General features: G+C 31.5%; 1 protein-coding gene across 2 annotated transcripts in view; it reads right to left on the minus strand.

Moving 5' to 3' along the window:
- The window catches only part of LOC145283802 (succinate dehydrogenase [ubiquinone] cytochrome b small subunit, mitochondrial-like), a 53,403-nt gene that overhangs the window by 7,603 nt on the left and 18,680 nt on the right, over positions 1-27,120 (minus strand). Inside the window, exons 1-3 of one of the 2 annotated variants that reach the window (XM_080132881.1) lie at positions 14,672-14,781; positions 5,503-5,667; positions 4,205-4,364 (exon numbers count right to left, since the gene is read on the minus strand). In XM_080132881.1, the coding sequence (XP_079989007.1) occupies positions 4,205-4,364; positions 5,503-5,667; position 14,672 (326 nt within the window). In that variant the 5' untranslated portion in view covers positions 14,673-14,781. Of the gene's footprint in view, positions 1-4,204; positions 4,365-5,502; positions 5,668-14,671; positions 14,782-27,120 lie in introns of those variants that run through there. The other variant, XM_080132880.1, reaches the window with a different exon arrangement.

Here is a 27,120-nt window from a genome sequence, read left to right on the forward strand (position 1 = left end):
TGTCAGGCTTGTTCGGATAGAGAAAAAATTATTTTACTATTTTACGTTCTAGGATATTATCCATTATGAACCAAGGCATAGAAATAACCTTACAGAAAGTTACTGAGGAATGCCAGAAACTGTTAAATTTAAAACAGGATAATACTAGTATCGAAGAGAAAAATGTTGACAAAATACAAAGTGTAAAGCAAGGTGACCACTACGTAAAAAAAAATACTGTAAGACGTGTGGAGAAAAGAATCACTTCACAAAAGAGTGCTACTTCAAAAGCAAAATATGCTATAAGTGTGGGCGTAAATAACACAAGGCAACAGTATGCAAAAAAGAGAAATATTGTAAACCTGAAATAAAGACCATTGATTCTAAAAAAGAGTCCATGTATGGTAAAAAAAGGAAATATATTGAAGTTAGATTGAATGGCCAGAAAGTAAACTGTCTTTTGGATACTGGAAGTGACATATCATTAATTGATGAAACAACATGAAAGAAAATTGGTTCTCCAAAGCTGCAAAACACAAAGAAAATTGCTAGAGGAATGTCTGGAAATAGATTAAAATTTAAGGGTGAATTTTATACTAATGTGACCCTGCATGAAAAGACGTTGAAAACTAAAATGTATGTGATACCTGGAAAAAATTCTAATCTATTCAGTATAGATTTGATGATACTTTTCAATTTATGGGAGAAACCAATAAACTCATTTTGCAAAAGAGTAAATGTGACAGGATCTGAAAGTCCCAAACTGCCAGGAAGATTTGTTGAAGATTTGAAGAAGGATTTTAAAAATGTATTTTCTGAAGGGCTGGGTTGCTGCACTAAAACGGAAGTGAAATATGAACTGAAAGATGAAGCGAAACCAGTGTATAAACCCAAAAGGAAGGTTCCGTATTCGACATTAGAAACAATTGAGAAAGAATTAAAGGCTCGAAGAAATCTGAGTAATAAAAAAAGTGAACTACTCTGAATGGGCATCATCCAGAGTTTATGTGAAAAAGAAAAAAAAAATCAGAGTATGTGGAGATTTTTCGACGGGACTGAATGATTCCTTAAAGAATCATAACTATCCACTTCCTACCCCATAAGAAATATTTTCTAAGTTAAATGGAGGAAAAATTTTCATAAAAATTGATTTATCAGAAGCATATTTACAGGTCAATGTCCACAAAAGGATTATTTTTCCTAAAACGATTGCCGTTTGGGTTGAAAGTAGCACCAAATTTATTTCAACAAATTATGGATGCCATGCTAGCAGGCTTGGATTTTGCAATGGCTTATTTAGACGACATTTTGATAAGCAAAAATGTTGAACATAAAAACCATATTCGGAAGATATTCGAGAAAATAGAAGACTACGGATTTAAAGTGGCTCTCGAAAAATGTAATTTTGGTATGGACAAGATTGAATATTTGGGACAAATAATTGATTGGAAAGGTAGAAGATCTACCCCAAATAGGGCAGAAGCAATTAGAGACATGCCTAGACCAGACAATGTAGTGAAGTTACAGTCATTCTCGGGTCTAGCAAACTACTATAATTCTTATATCCCAAATATGCATGAACTAAGTGCACCATTAAATGAATTATTGAAGAATAAAAAATGGCAATGGACAAAAAATGTGAGAATGAGAAGGAAAAAAGCCAAGAAATCCCTCTCTTCGAGATTGATCCCCAGTAAAATTGAATTTAACGAAACTGTTATAGCAGCACTAAAAGAAGATAATGAACTAACAGATATATTAATAAATACTGTTAAGGAACTTCCTGTTACACTTGAGGAAATAAAGAAAGCAGTGAAAACAGATAAATATATTAATAAGATAAAAAAACAAGTGGGACAAGACGAAAATAGAAAAAGATTAAAAGTGTTTCCATTTTCTATGTGTGATGAAACTCTGATGTACGCAGATAGAGTAGTAATACCGCAAGTATTACAAAAGAAAATTCTAAAAGAATTCCACATGGGACATCCTGGAATCTCCTGAATGAAGGCTCTAATGAGAGGATTCACATACTGGCTGGGAATGGATCAGGACATTGAGAAAATGGTGAAATTATGTAAAGGTTGCCAACTAGCCGCAAGATCTCCCCCCATATGGACGCAACCTTGGCCTAAAACAGATGTATCCTGGACACGCATCCATATTGATTACGCAGGAACTCTGAAGGGATATTATTACCTAGTAATCGTAGATAGCATGACAAAATGGCCAGAAATTTTTAAATACAAACACCTTACAGCGGCAAACACAATAAAAGCGCTAGACGAGGTATTTAGTTGGTTCAGAGTTCCGAAAACAATTGTTAGTGATAGTGGCACTATGTTCACAGGTCAAGAATTCAAGCACTACTGTGAGGCACTGGCCATTGAACACATTACAACACCAACTTTTAACCCTCGATCAAACGGACAAGTGGAAAGATTTGTCGATACTTTTAAACAAGCTTTAAAAAAGAATAAAATCGACACGGAAGAAAAAAGCATTCAAAAATTCTTAGCAATATATAACACCAAATCCAAATACTAAATTATCCCTAGCTGAAATTATGTTTGCCAGGAAGGTACGTTCGGTGTTCGACCAGTTAATCTCAAGAAAAAAAGTAAAAAAAAGTATCAAGGATAATGTAAGGTACAAGACTTACAATGACGGGGATAAAGTTTTCTTAAAAAATTATCGAGCAGAGAAGAGTTTTTAGGAAGAAGGCATAATCTCAAGAAGAATTGGGAGAATAGTTTACATTATAAAAGGGCAGACTTTTTTCCACAAAAAACATTAACCAACTGAGACCCAGATACATAGAAACAGTCAGAAACCAGGAGTTACCAATGGAAGTGCTATATGACACTTTCCATATGCAACCTCCAAACAAGAAAGTACCAGTAACTCAGAAATTCAGTCACTTTCCAAAAGTAAAAAATCGGCAAACACAAATGGTGAGGAGAAGTGAAAGGAAAAGGACCAAAGTTTTTGGACAAAGTTTAAAAAGGAAAAAATGGTAGAAGCAAAATTCTATGGAAGAATTTAGCTTGGGAGGAAGGTGATTGAATGGAATAACCTAACATCCCTTCATAGATGAAATGAACTATAGATATATTGACCCTCTCACTGACTGAGAGAGAAGGAAAAAGACAGGAAGAGAATAAGAAAAGAGGTCGAGTAACTCTTATGTCATTTGTTTTCCCTTGTAAATAAACCCCTTTGTATTTCACTCATAACCCCGTGTTTCTTGCTGTATTCTTATTTAAAGTAAGGATATAACAAACATAGAATGCCATTTTATTTTAATTAGGTCAAAATTTATTTATATCTGTATTTATGTAGTTTTTTTCAAGAAAGTTCCTGAATCTCACCTGATCTAAACCCCTTTGACTTTTTTCTTGTGGAGATATTTGAAATCAAAAGTATTTAGCCATTGCCCTTAATCTCTTGAGGAATTAAAATGAGATATTTGTTCTGAAATTGCTGGTATTCCACTCAAAATGATTCATCGAATTATTGAAAACTTCCGTAAATGTCTACAATGTGATGGGAAATATTTGGCCAATTTAAGACTGTGTGAAATGGCATTCTACATATTTTAAAAAATATTTTCTTTAATTGTTTTTTTATTTGTTTTACTAACAAATATGTCAGATTATTTTGGTACACCTTTGTAGCAGAATTGGCAATAACCGAAATGGGGAGAAAGAAAGAGCTTACCTCGGATACGTCTGTTGTTGTGTTGCGGGCCGAGCGGAAGAGAGTTCCAAGATGGCGCCCACGGGTTTTTATTGGGGTTGACCCCATGAATCACGTGTTCTCGTGCGATTATGCAAATATATAATTCTCAGCCGCTATAAGGGCAGAACGCTGGGAAACAGTCAGGGGTGTTTTGTAGATTGTGCATAGGTGGTTCTGGCGGTTGGACGAACTACAAATCTGCGAGAAGCAAGTTTTCTTCTGCCTTTTTCTTTTTTTCTGTCTCCTTCTTTCTCTACGGTCATTACAGCCAAGAAATCCCTCTCTCCTAGAGGTGAGCGGTGCAGGGCAAACCTGACTATTTCCTAGCTTTGTTCCTGATTTTTGCCTACTACATTTTGCTACAACCTTATACAAGTTGGTTAAAGTTTTAGACAAAGTGATTAAATCTATGAAATCATTTTGGATTAAATTAACAAATGCTGGCTTAACTGTATAAACATGCACAGCTATAAAGTGAACTTACCAATGACTATGCAACAAAAATGAAGTAGATAGGAGAAAATCCATCGTTGGTCCAGGTACTAAAAGAGCACCAGGTATGATGCCCAACAGACTGATAGCAACAACACGTTCCAATTTCCAATGTGTCGATGCTAACATCATGTGGTTTCCTTTTTTCTCAGCTAAAAAATAAAAAAATTTAAAAATACTTTATATTCTAGATTACATACTTTTTATCATAACAGTTGAGTCAAACTTTTATAAGACCTCCTTCCCCCCAAAAAAAGGAAAGCAATAATGTTTATTATCAAATTATAAATATTAAATGAGTTTTTGAAAATAAATTTTATTTTTGCATTAACAAAATAAAAACAATAGTGAAGGAACAGATAAAAATTCTCTTCAGCAGAAAATAAAAGAAATATAGTAATTTTATTATTAAAATTATTTTATTATTTCATTTATTAAAATTATTTTACTATTTCATTTATTAAAATTATTTTACTATTTCATTTATTAAAATTATTTTACTATTTCATTTATTAAAATGTCGAATTGTAATTCATTTCATTTGATAATTTACATTAAAAGGTTGAAATAATACTTGAGCAGTTTGAAATAATCTTCTCAAACGGACTGATTAAATGAACACATCTTAAGAATGGATGCATTTTTTTTTTTTATTCCTTGCGTAAACTGCTATGAAGGGATTTTCAGTTTGAAAAGTAATTATAAAAAATTAAATAATCTTTTTAAAAAAGCATTAAGTAAAAAAAAAAAAAATAACCCTCTTAACTAAGATTTGCAAATCAACTCGTTTGCAACATAAAAATTGACCAAAATTTTAAATTACTTTATTTAATTTAACCCATTTTAATTTCTAAGAATGTCATGACGTTTTATCAGAACAGCCAAATTTTAAAAATTTGAATAAACTGAAAATAGAATCGAATCGAGTAATTTACAATAATGATAACATAGAAAATGAAAATATGAGCAATACCAATAAGTCTAATAAGAAAATCAACATTTCGTAACAGCAACTGCTGTGAATACACAATATAGAGTAACATGCAAGGAATATGGTACTTTCAAATTATATTTTTCCAATACTTAATTACCAGTCGAGAATGTACGGAGAAGTGAAAATATGAGTAAATTTAAGCAACCAACTTGTTTATTATACATACTAATATGAATAGGGAAAATTAACAGATTTCCTAATAAAGAAAGTTTAATAAGAAATATGTAAAATGATTTAGAATTGAAGAATTTTACAGAAAAAAAATTTGTACAGATAAAAGTAATAAGTTTCCTTACCTGGTGTGAACGGTCCTCGTCTGGCACGAAAATAATCCCAGGTGAAAGTGGCTGGACTGAGTGTTAAAGCTTTCTTACTCAAAGTTGTTGGCAGACATAGTTGAGGCTTGCATAAAAGCTTTGTAGATTGTGACAGTAGTAAACTGCGGCTACTCGAGATTCCCACTAGAAGAAAAAAATCATTTGATAAAAAAGCTTTTCATTCTGCATTATATTATATATATATATATACACACACACACACACACACACATTATCGATATTTATCTAAAATTATAAAAATATATATAAAAACAAACAAAAAAGAAAAAAGCAGAGTTGGCAAGTTCAAAAGACAGACATGGTAGAGAAAGGATGTTTATTCAGCAAGATGTAAAGATACAATTATTGCAAGAAATAAATCTATCCAATACAGAAAACTTAGCTTTTCTTAACTAAAATATATGTAGCATTACAAGCATATGCTGTATTTTCATGGACATCGGCAATATTATATACGTAATGTGCTTTAACAAGTCATATGTTTTTTATTTGTTGGTCAATTTTTAAAAGAATTACATTGATGAAAAGAGAATAGAATAAGCATTCCAATGATGTTAATTTATTTTGCTTTTCAATACACACAGATAGAAAAAACGCTTTGGATAATCAGATTTCAAGCCATATTTTTTTAACCAAAGCACTTCAAGTCTTCAAATTACTACCGTTTTGTTTGGAAATGAATATACTTTCAAATGAATTAATAAATATGAATGTACATTATATATTTTAAGAGTTTCAAGCGAATAAAGTGATAAAAATGTGAACGTCATAAAATGGCGTTTTCGGTAAGGTTTTGTAATGACCCTCGCTGTTTCTTGTTTTCTAAAGGCCCGTACCGTGATTGTATGAAGAATTTTGTCATGAAATTTGGGAACCAATCAGAAGAAGTTTTAATCTTAATACTGTCAAATGTCCGAAATATTTTTGACCATTTCTTTTGTGTGTTAAAAATAAGACTTTAATATGACGAGTATCGAACATTTTGAAAAAACATTTCTTCGGACACCCACTCATAAGTAAATCAATCTTTTTACTATCTTTATCAATTAAAAGTATTATTCTATGTTGAGTAGAACCGTGGTAATTGATAATAATTTAAAAGGACCTACCCCCCAAAAAACGTTTCTATTTCTCGAATTTGGACAAATGAAGTTAATATTAGTAGCAGCAGCAGCTGTAGCATTTAGCACAGTGTAAATAACACGCGTTCTTTAATTTTTATTCAAGAACGAATTAAGAAAAACTTGAAAATATGTAGTAACTTATCTTGCTTTTGATAACATTTATTTGTTATATATTTGTTTTTTTGACAACTTTTTCGAATCTATGTGTATAGTAATACAAACCCTCAAAATCTACATTAATATTCTTGAAATTTTAAAAGCAGTTAGAAAACACATCAAACTACAATTAGGAAGCTTTTTATTAAGTTATTTTTTTTTCTACTTATTAAGCGAAAGGTATTTTTACGACCTGCTCCAGCGTAGTATAAACGGCCTATGGAATAAACACCTTCAACCTCGAAAATAGAAATAAAAAAATTGATGGAATTTTCTTCGAGATTTTATAATTAAATTAAAACTAAATATAACTTTTGCTGACTTATTTACCTGTCGAATACACACACACACAATATATATATATATATATACTTTCTGTAAGATATTTATTTGAAATGGAAACGGCATTTTGCAGTTAAGACAACAAAAATGAAGTAACGGTTCATATTCCAATCCACAGAGGTACGAAAAAATTGTCAAAAACAAATTTTATCAAAGGCAAGATAAGTTACTTTTCTATCTAACTGGATACTTTTTATTTATTTATTTTATTTATTTATTTTTTAATGTAAAATTTGTATTCGGTTCGAAAAACAAGTAGTGTTGAGCGAGCGAATAACAAGAAAAGTGGTCGCAATGTCTCCACATTTTTGAAGTCTCAAAGATTTCAAAATAAGAAATGAAACAAAATGGTGAATGAAATCTGCCCAATAAATGTTACCATGACATTTATTGGGTGGATTTCATTCACCATTTTGCTTTATTTCTGATATTGAATTGATTATCAAGACTTGAAAAATGTAAATAGAAATTGCGGCCATATTTTCTTTTCGAGTAGCGCTGAATATTACCTACTTTTCGAATCGAATAAATATTTTACATTAAATAAAAACAGTAAAAACTTATTCAGTTAGGTAGAAAAGTAACTTATCTTGCTTAATTCTTTGCATAACTTTTATTTGTTACACATTTTTTTTGGACATAAGTTTACATCTTTAATAGTAATGTGATATTCCAAATTTAATCCATAACATCTTCAAAAGCCAATAATTATGAACCACTAACAATAAATATGAGTGATGAACGCTCTCTTTGAAAAAAAAAAAGCTCTCTTAACCTCACCTCTAACCCCAGTTATGAGTGGCAAGTCTCCTCCTAAAACACTCTTTAACCCTAACAATAACACTAAGTTCGAGTGGCAAACCCCCACCCAACAAAATACCTCTGTAAGCCACATAGAAGCGTCTAAAACAAACAGACAATAAATAGATCCTTCCTTAAAGAAAATGCACATGATTTATCTACCATAAAAATTAACTGTCCTAAAATGTTAGAATGGCCTGGAAATGATGAATTATTTTACATTAAATTTTTGTGAAACTAACCGACCCCCCCTCTAATATTTTTTGTTGTTTTTGTTTGTGTTAAGTCTTCAGTATGTTCACACATAATTTTCATTAGCCCTACAATTAATTCAAAGTCTGAATGGCAACCCTCCCCATATTCTCATTACATAGAAATCCTCTTAAAACCACACATAATTGTCTTAACAAAACAAAAAGCATACAGGATTTATCTCCCATAGAAAAAAAAGTTAACTGCCCTAAAATGCTAGAGTGACCTGTAATGGGGAATTATTTTACATTAAATTTTAAAATAATTTTTTTATCTTTCGTTAAAGTTTTTCATGGCATTTCATACATAATTGCCTAAAAAGGTAGAATCACATTTTGGAGGGGTGGTCAGAAGGGGTTGGGTGGGGTTAAACAGAAGGTGTTAATCTACAATAATACCAAAAAATATTGCAATATATTCATTTTTAAATGGTCCTATGTTTAGATTCAAGTTTTTTGTACATAAAGCACATTACAATTCAACTTTGAGTTCTCCAACTTCTTTTCTGTTTATGGATACATGGCATTTTTAAGGAATTGCAGCATATTTACGCACATTTATTGCAGATTATTTGGAAACCATACACTTTTGGGGATTTTCAGTTGTATATTCTGATTCCATACACTTATATGATAAATTTACTTAATCTTGTGTTTTGACAAAGATTAAGTAATGAAATTTACCATATAAGTGTATTTTTTTCATGTATATTACTACTTTTATGCGTTCAATGTTTTTATGCTCCAAATTAAAAATGAAAAAAAAAAAAAAAAAAAAAAAAAAAAAACGGTAAAAAATGACGACAAGCAAAAAGGGAAACTTTTTTTTCAATGTTTACATTTTATACGTTACGTTTGGATACATATGCGCGGGGTTAAATTTGATTGGATATGGCTGAAATTTTACAGGCTATAAGTATAGAAGTCCATCTATATTGGACTTTGATTTATTTTTTTACGTCCACAGGAAGCAAAGTTACGACCAAGCAAAGTTGACAAAGAATATTTCAAAATTGATAAGATAAATCAGCATATATCATCCATTTTCATATAGATGATAGTTCCAGAAATATGTTCATGTATAATATGTAAATATTTGATAATTATTAATTGTGCGGAAATTTCTTTAAAATGTTATCCTTTATAGAAATTCAAATCCGCTTAAAGGGAAACAATGACAGCGATGGTTAGCTATGCGCTAACCATCGCTGTCAGTGTATTAACAAGTTTGTATTCTTTAAAAAAGAGAAAACTGTTTTTTTCTGCTTTCAAAACCAAAGAAGAAAAAAAATTTCATTTCTTATTCTGAGTTTGTCAATTAAAATTTTTTTTCAAGTTTTTCAAATTTGATTTCCAAACAATACTATTTTGTTGTTTTTAACGTTTTTAGTACACGTACTAAAAACGTTAAAAAACAACAAAATGTACTAAGTACATGCGTTTGTTTTTTTATGGTAAGAAAAAAAAAAAACAACAAAAAAAGGCAAATATATAACAAAAGGTACTTGTTCACTTATGCTACCATGCTGAAATAATAACATTATTTAGAAACCCATTCCTAACATGGTAAGGAAGGGTGTTCTTTTTAACTATTCTGTACTTTCACCTAACAATTAAATAAAGTATATCGTGAAACTTGAATTTATTTTTAACTCATTGTCAAGACCATTTTTTCAAATCTGTAAAACAAACCCGTTTTTTTTAAAACTAAAGATATCTAAATAATAATAATTAGGCAGTTCGATAAAAAATTTAATTGTGATGCATTTTATAAATTTTTACCTTGTTTCCACTTTAAAATGGCCAACTTTTAAGGTTTTCGAGTATGCTGAAAACGAATATCACATTTAAATTTTCCACAAATAAGTAGCTTTCCGGATATTAAACAATGCCATTCCTTATGTTATTGCTGGTGGCCATCTTGGTACATGCGTTTGCGCATAGTTTCTCGGGGTTATGTTTGCACGCTCGTGCATACCAAGATGGCCACCAGTGATAACATAAGAAATGATATTGCTTAATATCTGGAAAACTACTTATTTGCAGAAAATTTAAATGCGATACTTTGCACATCCCAAAATATAGAGACCAAACCCTTACTGCTGATGTTTGCATATTCTGTCACTTTGGATGACTTTTACCTGCTGCTGTCCACTCAGCTGACTGCTGATTTATCTCTGGAGTGAATTGGTGGATCCAGGTTTTATCCATTATCACATACATTGAAAAAATTGCAAACAAGGCACTTACTTTGAACACAGTTTTTTTTATTCTCAAATATTCATGCAAAATGGTGAATACTCTGTCTTTTGATATCTTCAACTCCTCACGCATCAGCCAAAACAAGTTTGTGGATATATTTTCCAAGACAACTATCAAATTTGAACAACCTAGGCTTTCAGCATCAGTTACATCTGTACAACTGTTTAAAACCACCATATCATCTCTTGACTGTTGTTTCTGACAGAACAGAACTGGACTTATGGGCAGGCACCGAGTCCTGCTGCCACACCAAGGATCTACCAGCAACTACCTGATTGCACCAGGAGATCACAACTCTTCAGCACATCCAGGTACATTTTGATGTTGCAGACTTCAAAGATGTGAGGTGGTATGATGTTGCTCTCACTTGAAACCACACCAAAGACTATAACTGTGGTTGGAAACTTCATTGAGCTGTGCTCTCAAGCATTGAACCATCTGAGGGTGCTAGTAATGGTCCTGTTGTTATAACTTGCATCGGTAGAGAGCATGAGTTGTACAGCGGCACATCTCTGATCTCGCTCATTGAACATTGTGTCACTTTCAGACATGATAGAAGGCTCTTATCACTCTTAGGATTTGTACACAACTGGCAAATTAGTAGATGATCTGCAATAAAAAAGAAAACCAGTTTTCATCAAGCGGAAATGGAATCATGTTGTCTTTTCTATGGCAACAATTTTATTGTTCCACCCTATAAAATAAAGAATACCAAACAAAATTCTCAAAGGTTGAGTATTCAGCAGATATAAGCTGAATATTTTTATAAATTCATTTGGAATACTAAGTATTTTAAATGAAAAATTTTCAGATATTTTTTTGTAATTACCTAATTTTTAAGTAAAATTAAGTTATCCTTTTGAGAAAAAAAAAATGAGTAAAGTTTTAGTCTTGACTACCATGTAAATCCATCCAAACAAATAGGTGAGATTTAATTTTAACTTTCTTGTTTGGGGGGGGGGGGTGCCGACTGCTCGGCAATAAATTCTATAATAATTGATATTGAGTGGAGCATCAGTTTCACATATAAATTTCATGTGAAAAAAAAAAAAAAAAAAAAAAACTCTTGCAGACTGAAAGAGTTTTTAGAACATAACTGTAAATATTTTTAAAGAGAAAAACATTGTACTTTGCAAAGGGGAGGTAACAATTGTCTTTGCTGATTTGAACAAAGTATGGAATACAGCTGACGTCACTAAGAAAAGGCCAGATCTCAGTCTACACTGGTTTAATGTTCACCTTAGCACATTCAAACAAATTTTCATGATCAAGAGCGCACTTTTTTATATATTTACACAACTTTAATTACTCTTTGGATTGATATTGTTATTAAAAAAATAAATAAAAAATAATAATAACGAGTTATATTATTATTCGTGAATAAGATTAAATTTTTTATGGAGAATGTGTCTATAAATTTACAAAATTTTTTTAATAAAATTATTTAAGCAAAAATTTAAATTGATATAAAAAACAATAACAAAAAAAAAATAATTATGTTAGTGGTATAGCAAACCAAATGAAGAGTTACAAAAAAATATTTTTAATGATATTCGGTTTTGTTTTGAACGAATATCACATTTAAAATTGTCACCTGCAACTAATTGTTTGCAAGTAAAAAACAAGTCAAAGTTTTCCTGACCAGACAGTACTTTCCAATGGCAATTTTTTCCCCTGCCTCTAAAATAAAATTTTGGAAAATCGAAAACGAAACTGGGTTGATTTGTTTTTGAAAACGAAGGCAAATTCACATAAATAACTACAATTTTAAATGTGATATTCGTTCAAAACGGACCTGAATACCATTAAAAATCAACTTTTTAATTATAACTTTCTATTTGGTTTCACAAATACCTAATATAATTTGCTTTTTCTTTATTTTTATTTTTTTTTTTTTATAAAAATATCAATTCAAATATTAGTTTATATACTTTTATTAAATTTTAAAAACTAAATAAACAAACTCTCCATAAAAAAATCGATCTTGGTAACAAATAATATAACTCATTAATATTTATATATTTATTTTTTAATAAAAATATCAATACAAACATTAAGGAAGGTGTGTAAATGTATAAAAAAACTCACTGTTGTTTGCAAAAATCTGCTTGAACATGCCAAAGTGAAGATTAAACCAGTGTCGACAGATTAGTCTTTTGCTTGAAGTAGGCTGGGTCCTTTTTCTATACTTGATTCAAAAATTTTATATGCAATAAAAAACAATTATTTTTTATCACTTAAATAAGTATTATAATAAAACTGGAGCTCTACATTTCATAATTTCTATAGTTAATATTCCTGATCAAATCTATATAATTATAAAATTCAAATGACCTTGTAACAGGTGTTGTAACCCAACATTCAGTTTACGACTTCCGGTTGCGCATGCATACATAAACATAAACCCATAACAGCGTAAACAAATAAACACAAATTGCTGAACCGGTTTTGTTCAAACAAATGGACATTCTTAGAAAAGTGAATTTTAAATTTATTGAATAAAAAACTTCAAGATATGGGAAGCAAAAGCAAAACATGATTACAAATAAGACGTATAATTATCGACCCATTTCATATATACAATATTATACTAAATAATCAACGCAACAATAAAATGTATTGTTTTACTGTGTACATTTTCAGCGTCCCAATTGTTTTTTTGCGTTTAAATTAAAAAATATACCAAAATTTGAATTTAACTTTAAGTATTATGGTATCTGTTCAGTGCACATTTACCTATAAGTATGGCCAACCACTTATAATTCAGTAACTGTAAATTTTTTTTTCAAAAATAAACAATTATAAACAGAACGACTCATAGAAATCTATCTATATTCTTTTTTCATTTCAATATATTTTCATAGAAATGTTTCTAAAAACTATTTTCTTTACGTCACAAGTGTCACGCTCATACATTACTTCCATAGCTAATGTAACATACTAACCCAACGGGTCATGTGTAGTCTAGTTTTAATATAAAAGTGTCAAAATTCAGTCATAAAAAACACATCCTTCCTTCATCCTACTACTAACCCTAAGTCCTGGTGCTAATACAAAAAATACAGTAGAAATTATTGTTTCCATCTATACAACTTTACCACAGAATCATCTTCAAATTCAATGTAAACAAATAAATCATCCTCATAAGTTATCAAATTTTGTTCATTTCATTCATCAACTTAAATCCTCTCATAATATTCATCATTCTGACAAATTCATCTCTTTAACCATTATCATTGTGTAGTGGCTTTTGACTTTGATAAATCAGCGAGAAAAAAAAAAAAAAAAAAAAGCAAAAATATTGTCATATAATTATATTGTAAAAATAAAAATAAAATTAATCAAGTGGGGATTGTATAGGAACCTTTTTAACATTTTTTTACGACAAAACTTTAAGAAATCCTCAATAAACTTGAAGAAAGCTTATATATATAATAAACTGAACTGTTTAATAACATTTTTAGATGGTGCTTTAATCGATAGCATTCTAAAATATTAAAAAAATAACCAATAAGGCAGATTTAAAAGAAAAATTGCAAAATTTTCTGCTTCACCATCAACCACCTTCTACCGCATTGTACACATGCTAATTAAATGGCTGAAGCAAGAATCATCAATATTTTGTTTTATTTCTTTTCATTATTTATAATTGTTGTTAGCAACGATATTTGTTTATTTTTACTTATCGCGTGTGTGAAACAGAAAAATGGAGAGAAAGAAAGCATCTGTAAAGAAAAGGATGCGTGAAAAAAGATGTAAAAAGAGAATCCATATTAAGTAGCACACATGCATAACAATATGTGCAAAGAAGTGTGAAGAAAAAATAAAGACAGAGAATTTAGTCAATTGCTTAGAAAAGCAAAGATGACAAAGAAGGCGAGAAAGCAGGTTTGCAGACGTCATACAGAATTGAAGGGTGGCAAACCTCTGCTGTGCCTTCAGGGCTGCGATATACAATATGGAAGAAAGAAAAATTGGAGAACTACTAGAAAGGTGTTTGTAAATGACAGAAGTGATGTGTGTGTGATATTCTGAAGAAGTCTATGAATCTCTGCAATGATTCGTTGCTGTATCTAATGACAGGTTGAGGAATGAAACAACAAATTTTTCGCTGTGTTATAAATGAGATAAATAAAAAATATGAAGGAGGGAAAAATAAAGAAGAGTGAATAAGTCGAAAAAAAAACAAACTTTTTTTCAATCAGCGACAATATACCCCGGAAGAATTGTAATGCAGTTAGAAGAAAGTCTAAAAAAAAAAAAAAAAAAAAAAAATCACACATATATCAAAAAGACAGGAACTGCAAGTTTAATCACCCTCCTTTCTCTCTCACTCATTCTCTCATATGGTGACGTGTTGATATTTTGTTTTACTTTTGTAGTTATTTTGATAGGCAATTCATCTTAGATTTTTCATTCCTATATTTTTTTGAATTTTCTTTTTTCTTCTCTTTTACTCCTAGTTTGTAAATAGTTTGTTTCGAAATTTTAAAGTTGTGTTTGTGTTTCATTGTCTTTTTCATTGTGTTGTTGTCTGTCTGATTTTACCCTTTTTTTTTTTTTTTTTTTTTTTTTTTTTTACAGATTGAAAGAGTTATTTCCCTTCCCTCAATCCCAGGGACATTTTCTTCTTTTATAAATCGTTACATTTACGTGATCATTTATAAAAGTGAACATGCTTGCATGTGTGGCATGCATGGAATAGTTTCTACAAAACCACTCTGTCAAATTTTGGTTTACAAACTTAAAACATGATATATGGGATATCCGAACCTGTGTGAATTCAAGCTGATTATTAGCTGGAAAAAAGAGCTGCTAAAAGGTCATAATTTTTAAAAATTGGGAACTTAGCAGGCATAAATCGACTTAATCTGTATCCTCTATGCATGCGTAAATATACATTTGTGTAACTCCATTAATTTATAAAGTTTTGATATGCATGTGCAAATATACATTTATATGTTTTTTTGTTTTTTTTACATAGGCATCACCACATTATCAAGGCCAAGAGGCCACTCAAGGATAAGGGTTAAAGAGTGTACAGTAGAAATTGGACAATATAGTAATCATTAGTAATGAAAATTTGGTAAATTTGATAACTTATATGGAACGGCTCATCAAGAACTTATTTACGTTAGACTTGAAGACAACCATATTGTAGTCAGCCGGAAAGCAGGAAAACGGAAGACAATTCCATAGGCGTGCAGTTCTAAAAAAGAAGCTTTGTTCATGGAATCTACGTTTAGGTTTAGGCACAGATAAAGAATGGGGGGAATTATTGATAGTGTTTACAGCTAGACGAGTGTTTCTTGTGAAATTTGGCGAGGGGGGACCATAGTCGAACACTTTCCATGAAAATAACGATACATCAGAGACAAACTCACAACATTTCTTCTGTGAGATAGAGGTTGCAAGGAAGAGAAAAGGACATCTCCTACGAGGCTACGAAGTCTATTTTGAACTCTATCAAGGCAGGCCAAGTCCTTTCTAGCAACTCCTGCCCAGATGTGGCAACAGTATTCCATCCTTGGACGTACCTGGCTCTTATATAGATAGAGAATAGCATCAGCAGTGAGATATCTACCGGATCGATAGAAAGATCCCACCATTTTTCCAGCGGCCTTGGCAACAGATTTGCTGTACGTGTTCCATTTAAGATCAGGAGTAATGGTCAAGCCCAGAAGCTTGTCAAAACTAGAGGCCTCCTGAAAGACGAGAGCCATTCATTTCAATTGATGCCAGATGTGGATCAGAATGTTGATGATGTAAAGAGAGAAGCTTGGTTTTAGATGCATTAAAAAGTAACTAGCCACTCCTTATCCCATTGTACTACATGCTCAAGATCAGAGGAGAGAGAATTGGAGAGAACTTGGTCATTTACTGTGTTAGATGTGCTACCATAAATGGTAGTGTCGTTAGCATAAATGTCTACAAATGATGTAAGGATGTGATTTGGAAGATCATTAATGTAGATCAGGAAAAGAGTTGGGCCCAGGATGGACCCCTGAGGGACACATTTATATGTGTAACTCCATTAATTTATAAAGTTTTGATATGCATGTGCAAATATACATTTATATGTGTAACTCCATTAATTTATAAAGTTTTGATATGCATGTGCAAATATACATTTATATGTGTAATTCCATTAATTTATAAAGTTTTGATATGCATGTGCAAATATACATTTATATGTGTAACTCCATTAATTTATAAAGTTTTGATATGCATGTGCAAATATACATTTATATGTGTAATTCCATTAATTTATAAAGTTTTGATATGCATGTGCAAATATACATTTATATGTGTAATTCCATTAATTTATAAAGTTTTGATATGCATGTGCAAATATACATTTATATGTGTAACTCCATTAATTTATAAAGTTTTGATATGCATGTGCAAATATACATTTATATGTGTAACTCCATTAATTTATAAAGTTTTGATATGCATGTGCAAATATACATTTATATGTGTAACTCCATTAATTTATAAAGTTTTGATATGCATGTGCAAATATACATTTATATGTGTAACTCCATTAATTTATAAAGTTTCGATATGCATGTGCAAATATACATTTATATGTGTAACTCCATTAATTTATAAAGTTTTGATATGCATGTGCAAATATACATTTATATGTGTAACTCTATTAATTTATAAAGTTTTGATATGCATGTGCAAATATACATTTATATGTGTAACTCCATTAATTTATAGTTTTGATATGCATGTGCAAATATACATTTATATGTGTAACTCCATTAATTTATAAAGTTTCGATATGCATGTGCAAATATACATTTATATGTGTAACTCCATTAATTTATAAAGTTTTGATATGCATGTGCAAATATACATTTATATGTGTAACTCTATTAATTTATAAAGTTTTGATATGCATGTGCAAATATACATTTATATGTGTAACTCCATTAATTTATAAAGTTTCGATATGCATGTGCAAATATACATTTATATGTGTAACTCCATTAATTTATAAAGTTTTGATATGCATGTGCAAATATACATTTATATGTGTAACTCTATTAATTTATAAAGTTTTGATATGCATGTGCAAATATATCAGAAGGTAGTGAATACAGCTGGAGAATTAAATGTTTTAATTTTTATTCTAGCTGATGGCACTCAAGTCATAATTTTTTTAAAAACTATAGAAATCGCTACTATATATCGGGTACAATATAATAATCAATAAAGAATTGGCTCAATTATGAAGAACACATGTCAGTATTTGTAGAAAAGACTGAAATTAGCAACATCACATTTTTTTTTACATAGCCTTGATAAGCAGTGATGGCCAAGAGGCCACTCGAGGATAAGGGTTAAAGAGTGTACAGTAGAAATTGGACAATATAGTAATCGTTAATAATGGAAATTCGGTAAATTTGTTAACTTATATGGAATGGTTCATCAAAAAATTTGTTTACGTTAGACTTGAAGACAACCATATTGTAGTCAGTTGGAAAGCAGGAAAACAGAAGATAATTCCACAGACATGCAGTTCTAAGAAAGAAGCTTTGTTTATGGTATCTACGCTTAGGTTTAGCACAGATAAAGAGTGGGGGAAATTAGTGATAGTGTTTTCTGCTAGACGCGTGTTTCTTGTGAAAGTCTGGGGAGGGGGGACCATAGATTGGAGCTCAGCCGAGCACTTGCCATGAAAATAACAATAAAACAGAGACAAACTCGCAACATCCCTTCTGTGATAAAGAGGTTAGAGGGAAGAGGCTACGAAGTATTTTGAACTCTTTCAAGGCAGGACAAGTCCTTTCTAGCACCTCCTGCTCAGATGTGGCAACAGTACTCCATCCTTGGACGTACCTGGCTCTTACATAGAAAGAGAATTGCATCAGCAGTGACATATCTACTGGATCGATAGAAGGATCCCACAATCTTTCCAGCGGCCTTAGCAACGGATTTAATGTATGTGTTCCATTTCAGATCAGGAGTAAAGCTTGTCAACACATGAGGCCTCCTCAAAACGAGAGCCATTCATTTCAATTGATGCCAGATGTGGATCAGAGCATTGATGATGTAAAGATAAAAACTTGGTTTTAGATGCATTAAAAGTAACAAGCCACCTCTTTCCTTATTGTACCACTTGCTCAAGATCAGAGGAGAGAGAATAAGAGAGAACTTGGTCGTTTATGGTCTTAGATGTGCTATCATAGATAGTAGTGTCATCAGCATAAATGTCTATGAATGATGTAAGGATGTGATTTGGATGATCATTAATGTACCTATTTACTATGTCTCCCCACGGGACAGAGTTAGACACCAAGGTCGTTTTTTAACGTGGAGAAAAGGTACAAAAATAAAAATTGTCTCAGTCGTGAAGGATTTCTCCTCCACCGAAAGAGAACAAGAAATAGAAGTGCAGCATCTGAAGAACAGATACTACACTTTGATCTTGACCAAAAGGCCAAGTTGTGGCACTAATGTAGATCAGGAAGAGAGTTGGGCCCAGGATGGACCCCTGAGGGACTCCAGCATTAATACTGAGAGCTTCTGATTTCTGCCCATCAACAAACTCTTATGAGTAGCAGAGAAAAATGATTTAATAATTGAGAAGACATTTCGAGCTATACCGTAGCTGGAGATCTTGTGTCATACTCTATCAAAGGCCTTTGATATGTCAAGAGCAATTGCCCTAGAAAGGTAGCCTCTGTTGAGAGATTCGCTAATCCTACGAGATATATCTACATATCCTATGAAATACATCTGCTGTAGATCTAGCAGAACGGAAACCATATTGTGTGTCACTAAGAAGATTATTTTTGCTGAGATGGTTGATTACTTCTTTATTTAACACAGATTCCAGCAACTTACTCATGACGTCATGACGCAGAGGAGACTTATTGGCCTGTACTGAGAGGGAGATGAAAGAGGTTGCAGTGAGGAAGAAAGTGTGCGGCCAATCAAATTACAGATATGTTTCTGCAATTCATAAAGAACCTTCGAATGGAACACAGATTTATCAGCCCAAATATAACAACAATAATCCATACATGTGTTACAGGAAAAAGGGTTGTCCCCTTTCCCTGTAAATAAGAACATTAGATAAGTGAAAATGAGATTAGGATAAGCTGAGACTCGAACCTTGTAAGCAAGGTTCAGAAATAGAATGTTAGAAATTGGAATGTTAAAAAGGTCTATTGTTAAATTCTATTATAAACAGTTAGATATTGTTTATATTGTAAAAAGAATTGATTATTCATTCTTTTACAAAACTGAATATTAAAAATGTCAGCTAAAAAGAATGAACAATACAAATTAAAAATACATTGTTAAAAATAGGTTAGGAGAGGATTCTTTGTTGCAGAAGTGTACATAGCCACATGAATCGGTCACGTTTGGGAAACACACTTCTGACATCATAGCAAAATGGGGATTCTCAATATAGGCGCTAGAGTTAGTCAGATCAGGGCAGTTGAGACAGTAACAGTCTGCTAGTCAGTCAGCAGAAATCAGGAGAGTTAGTCAGTTGGCAATCAGTGGTCAGATATCCTTTGAAGGCGAAGGGTAGAAGATTAAAACCATGTAGATAAATGAATTCCTTACGTCATCATTCGACCGATCCAATGAATTAAGAATCACCATCGATATTTTGTAACCATTTGTCTTTGTGTCGTCATTCCACAAATTGAAAGGTAATGTGTTAATGATCTAATGAACATTGCGTAACCCTTCCAAGAACATGTATCTCTCCTCCTCTCTATATGTGTCATAAGAAATATAAGAACTGTGTATCTATCACCCTCGCTAATATATGTTACAAGAAACATCCCAGAACTGTATGAATGTCTTCTCTCTTTCTCCCTCATCATCGTTATATTCGTATATGTATTGGCCCAATATGAACTCATCTCTCTTAAATATCATTCCACTACACAACATATAGTGGAGTTGAGTGTCGTGACCATTTTATTCTGCAAGAGTAAAAAACGAACTATACCATGAAAATACAACAAAGGGTCCATTGAGAAAAAAAAGACAACGCATAAAAAAAACAAAAAAAACGAAGAAAAAAAAGCTAGACAAAATACACACATACACAATGAAAAAAAAGTAAAGCATACACTCTCATATGAAAGAAAAAATATATTAAAAAAAAAAAAAAAAGAGATGATATGCCGCAAAAGAAAAACAAAGTCGTAGATTTGAATGAAAAAAAGAAAAAAAAAGAAACAGTTGTAAAAACAAGCCACCATGTGTAATTCATTGATAAATGAATTGTTTTGTTTTAAAAATATATACAGACATACACACAAGTAGGAAATTGGGTCAGTCATTATTGTTTAAAATTGTTTTGCATAACTGTCAATCAAACAAGAATTTTTCACAAGAGTCGAAGTCGCTTGTACTTTAAAACAGTATGCTTTTTTGTGAAAAAGGCATTTTTGTGTTCATAGTTGAACTTTTCAGCTTTCCATGTGTTTTTCTTTTGCTTTTTTTTTTAAAATGGGACAATTTTTTTGACAGACTTTGTTGTAATTGTTGTTATTACAGAAAAAAAAAAAATTTTAGAGAGGAGACAATAGGAAATTACGTAAACGGGTATTTTGAGAGTTTTTCGGATGTGATAAGCCAAAAGAGAGAATTTTCTTCTTGATTTTTGTTTGTTTTAATGCCCATAAACATTTTTCGCAAGAAGTGTAGCTTGCTAGGAAACAGCATTAGAGATGCCTCTGTTAGGAAAATATAGATGGGTCCAGCGATATTGTGTGCGTTAAAGCATGCTGCACATGATGGCACCAAGCAGAATTATAAACCTCGGCACAATAAATTAAAAAGGCAGGCGTTGAAGGATACGAGAATTCTTTAGGGTACCAAAAGACTATAAGAGTCAGTACCATGGGCAAATCACATATAGCATTAAGAAGGGAGAAACAGTAAAATATACCCTAAGTACGTAGGAAGAAAAGATATAACCTTATATTTTTTTTTAGAGATCTATGAATGTGGGATATCTCTGCTGGAATCTTGGACACTCTGATGAAAAAAAAGAGAAAAATCACAGAAATCTGGGCCATAGTTAGAATTCAGTGTGCAAATAGGAATTTTGGTGCAAGGGATGGTGGTTATTTAGTTAAGAGTGATGTTTTCTAAATCTTTATCAAGTTCCAAGAGTCCAAGCGAGGAAATTAGTGTGATGAAAAGGAATATCTTAATAATTAGAAGCCAACCACAAAGATTTAAGTAAATGAGCTTTGATGCGTGTCCCAAAAGAAATAAGATAGTTAGAAAATGAGACAAAGCTCTAATTAGTAGAACAACCAAGTGAAAGAAAGAATCAGGACACATTTGGACAAAGAGTCATAGATTTTGTGAGAGGTAAAATGAGACCTCGGTTTACGGCATAAGTGTGGCTGGATGAAGCAGCTAAGATGAATCATAGGAGGTATACCTTACACTCCAAAGAAAAAAAAAAGGAAATGCCAGGAAGATCAGAGAGAGGTTCTGATCTAAAGAAAATAATTATGAAAACAGTTGGAAAATGGCTGACTACAGAAGTTTTTTTTATGGTGTCTGATCTTTCTTAGTCCAAGTGGTTGCATAGATATAGAGAAAAAAATGTACTAGAATTTAAAAATGCGTACATTTTTTGAAAAATGGGAAGGATAGGAATGTTATAGGAAAAAGGGTTGTCCCCTTTCCATGTAAATAAGAAGAACATTAGATAAGTGAAAATGAGATTAGGATAAGCTGAGACTCAAACCTTGTAAGCAAGGTTCAGAAATAGAATGTTAGAAATTGGAATGTTAAAAAGGTCTATTGTTAAATTCTATTATAAATAGTTAGATATTGTTTATATTGTAAAAAGAATTTGATTATTCATTCTTTTACAAAACTGAATATTAAAAATGTCAGCTAAAAAGAATGAACAATACAAATTAAAAATACATTGTTAAAAAATAGGTTAGGAGAGGATTCTTTGTTGCAGAAGTGTGTTTTGGAAAAACATGTGCATAGCCACATGCATTGGTTGTCATTCCACAAATTGAATGGTAATGTGTTAATCATTTTATTATGAACATTGCATAACCTTTCCGAGAATATGTATCTCTCCTCCTCCTCCTCCTCTCTATATGTGTTATAAGAAATATAAGAAGTGTGCATCTATCACCTTTTCTCCCCGCTAATATATGTTATAAGAAACATCCCAGAATCGTATGTCTTCTCTCTATCTCTCCCTCATCATCATTATATTTGTATTGGCCCAATATGAACTCAGCGTCATCCTTAAAAATGAACCTCCTACTACACAACATATGGTTTGATAGTAGATTTGTAGAGACAGAGAATAGCCTCAGGCATGAGAAAATGTTTACAGCGACAGAGAGAACTGATTTTATGAGAAGCAGAAAGAGCAATGGATTTAATGGACTCCAAGAAAGATTTGATGAGAAAAACCAAGAAATTTTAGAGTTGATTTCTCATCGAGAGCAGAACCATGCATAAGAATCCCATGAAGGAAAAGGAACGCAAGTGAAAGACAATAGCTGGGTTTTAGCAGATTAAATGAAACAAGTCATTTCTTATCCCAATTCATTATAGAACTCAAATCAACTTCAAGATCAACTGCATATTTCAACTGATCTGAGAAAGATTGGCAAGAAGCAATGCCAGCATAAAGGGTGATATCGTCAGCAGAAATGTTAATTTTCTTAATATTCTCTGGAAGGTCATTTATATAGAGAAGAAATAGTGTTAGAACTAGAATAGAGTGTTGAGGAACACCAGTATTGTTAAGAAAAGAAAATGAAGATACACCATCCAGGGTTACTTGCAAGCTTCAATCAGAAAGAAATGGCCTAACAATGTCAAGAACCTTATCACCAATATCATAACCTTGAAGCTCATGTAGAAGACCAGGATGCCACACTGTCGAACGCCTTTGAAATGTCAAGTGCAATGACCCTAGCCTTGCCTAAATTATAAAGTGACAGATTCATTCAGTTAGAACAGTTAAGAGATCAGCTATTAAATGAAAACCATGAAAGCCATACTGAACACAACTAAAGAAGCACACAGACTTTCCAGAAAATGAACAAACCTGCTGTTGATCAACCTCTCAAAAACTTTACTAATAACAGAGAGAAGCCTAACAGGATGATATTTAGTTGGATCAGGTTGATCACCAGCATTTTTTAAGAAAGGAACAACAGAGGATTCCTTCCAACAAGAAAGGAAACAAGACTGAGACAAACAGAGATTGGATAATTTTGAGAGAACAGAAGAAAGTTCAGGCACACAAAGTTTAACAACAACAGGAATCAAATCAGGACTGGAGGCTTTAGATTGGCTAAGACTAGCAAGAATTTTAGTAATTATCTTTGGAGTGATAATTACAGAATCAAGAGTCTTATCAGTTTTCAAAGAAAAATCTGGAAGAATAGCATCAGAATCATTGATAGAAAAATTGTCAGCAAAAAAGTTGAGCAAAGAGATCAGCCTTATTCTTAGAAGATGGAATGACCATTAAGAAAAAGAGATAGCATGCTTAACACTATTAATAACAATGCTTCCCCGAAAATCACAAGAGTCAAACTTTTGAAATGAGATAGAGTGAAAAATCCTTTGAGAGTAGCTAAACTTAACCTCAGAAATTGCTCTCTTACAGGCATTGCTAGAAACCTCAGAACCATACCAACGATACTGAGGTGACTTAAATAAGTTTCCAGACTTTTTTGGTAAAAACATTGAAAATTTTTGTAGACTCTTACAAATTTAGTATCTTATACATCTTATGGCCAATTTTTATGATTTCAGGTTCAAATGAACAGCTACAGCAGGAATTGGAATACACCCTACTAAAGCCCGATCATCACAGCTGATGAATTTCAAAAATACAATCTGGGCATGAAGAGACTTTAGAAGGACAATCTATATAATTAAAAAACAACTGACCTTGTAACGATGTATGTAACCCACTTTCCAGTTTATGACATCCGGTTGCGCATGCACGCATAAACATTAACCCATAACAACGTAAACAAATAAACACAAATCACTTCTTTTGCAGATTTTGACCTGTGCACTGAAATATTAACGTTATTATTTCGAAATTATTATTTAACATGGGAAGAGTGGGGTTTAAAATAACTTAAACGTAATACAGAAATGAACCATGTAAAAAAAAAAAAAAAAAAAAAAAAAAAAGCAAATATATCAAAATTTTAATTTAACTATAATAAGTATTATAGTATCTGTTCAGTGCACATTTACCTATAAGTATTAGCATTACAAGCTGATTTTTTTCTTTTTAGATAATTGTTATTTTATCAACTTGCACGAAAAGAGCTATGTAAAAGATACTTAAAACCGTTTGAATTATGCAAATACCACTAGTAGTTCAAAAGTTATGAGAATTTTAAGTGCCAAAATTTATGCTCTTCTCTGGAAATTTTTCTGTAGAAAAAGTGGGCTAAATTACGGACCTCAACATTTCAAGAAATTCAGTAATTTTGACACCATTTATTTATTTTTCAAGCTATTCTCATGAAATTTGGCAGTCTTATGTAAAATTGTGTGCTCTTTCTGATTATGCAGTCAAATCTAATGTATCTCTTTACCATAAGCCATGAATTATAAATTCAGATGTACAAATTTCAATTTTTTAAAAACTGGCACATGGTATCATACAGTGGGTGTCTATTTATGAACAAAGCTAAGTATTATAACAGTATTTAAATATAGCTTTATTGTGAATAGGCATTTTCCTGCCTCCTCACCAAAGGAGAGCTTAATCTTGGGTGTAGCCATTGAACGCCTAAAGAGCATTCATGTCCGGTATTTACTATTCCCCTGAAATAATAAAAAAAAATTGAGTAGATATGAATTAATCTCAGAAATATATCAAAGAAAAATTTTCATATAGATTTTGGATTTCTGTAAAAGATGGAAATTCCCATAGTCGACCAGAATTTATGCATTTTGGGACCAGTCCAATTGTTAATTTTGTTAATCTTCTCTATCTGGCACAAAATATACCCCTATTTTCTGCGATGCAACCCTAAATCGTACTTTACATGAATCCTTGATGTAACTTTCACAGTACCAAGTTACAAGGAATCCTGATAAGCAACAACTATATATTCACCAGTTGATGGTATTTTTTGTCATTTCTATTGTTTTACTGAAAATTCAATTATGTAAGCAAAAAAATAAAACTGTAATTTTTTTTACCTTGTTTCTACCTTAACATTTAAAATTGCTTCTATAGGTTTTAAGGTATGCTGAAAACGAATATCGCATGTAAATTTCTGCAAATAAATAAAGATATTACGCAATGTCATTTTTTATGTTATCGCTGGTGGCCATCTTGATACGCGCAAGCGCAACCCCAAGAAACTATGCACAAACGCGCATACTAAGATGGCCACCAGCAACAACGTAAGAAATGACATTGCTTAATATTCGGAAAGCTATTTATTTGCGGAAAATTTAAATGCGATATTCGTTTTCAGTATACTCGAAAACCCATAAAGATAGTCATTTAAAAGAAAAATGGAAACAAGGTAAAAATTTACAAAATGCATCACAATGAAATTCTTTATCGAACCGCCTAATTATTCGTATTATTATTATTTAGATATCCTCAGTTAAAAAAAAAAAAAAAAAAACGGGTTTGTTTTACAGATTCGAAAAAATAGTCTTGACAATGAATTAAAAATAAATTCAAGTTTCACGATATCTTTTTTTTATTTAATTGTTAAGTAAAAGTACAGAATAGTTAACAAAAAACACCCTTCCTTCCCCATGTTAAGAATGGGTTTCTAAATAATAACGTTATTATTTCAGCATGGTAGCATAAGTGCACAAGTACCTTTTATTTGTTATGCTTTTTTGTTTTTTGACCACTAAAAAACACAATTCTACCTTAAGTACAAATAAGTAGTTAAACGCGTGTACTTAGTACATTTTGTTGTTTTTTAACGCTTTTAGTGCATTTTAGTGTACTAAAAACGTTAAAAACAACAAAATAGTATTGTTTGGAAATCAAATTTGAAAAACTTGGAAATAATTTTTTTAAATTGACAAACTCAGAATAAAAAATGACTAGTAAGATGAAAGCAGAAACGGTTTTCTATTTTTGAGAGAATACTTTAGTCAGCTCAGCGCATGATGCGCTTAGCGACCGTTTTTCCGTAAGCGAATTTGATTTCTATAAAAGATAACATTTGAAATAAAATTCCACGCAATTAATAATTATCAAATATTTACATATTATACATGAAAATAATTCTGAAACTATTATTTATATGAAAATGGATGAAATATGCAGATTTATCTCATCAATTTTGAAATATTCTTCGTCAACTTTGCCCGGTCGTAACTTTGCTTCCTATCGTCATAAAAATAAAAATCAAACACCAGTAGAGATGGACTTCTTTGTTTATATAGCCTGTAAAATTTCAGCCATATCCAATCAAATTTAACCCAGCGCATGTGTCTCCAAACGTAACGTATAAAATGAAAACATTGAAAAAAGTGTTTCCCTTTTTGTTGTTGTCATTTTTTACCAATTTTTCATTTTTAACTTGGAGCATAAAAACATTGAACGCATAAAAGAAAAATAAATTAACATCATTGGAATGCTTATT

Source organism: Euprymna scolopes, chromosome 8 (genome assembly GCF_053919585.1).
Source record: "Euprymna scolopes isolate OS-2025 chromosome 8, ASM5391958v1, whole genome shotgun sequence".
Classification (NCBI taxonomy): domain Eukaryota; kingdom Metazoa; phylum Mollusca; class Cephalopoda; order Sepiida; family Sepiolidae; genus Euprymna; species Euprymna scolopes.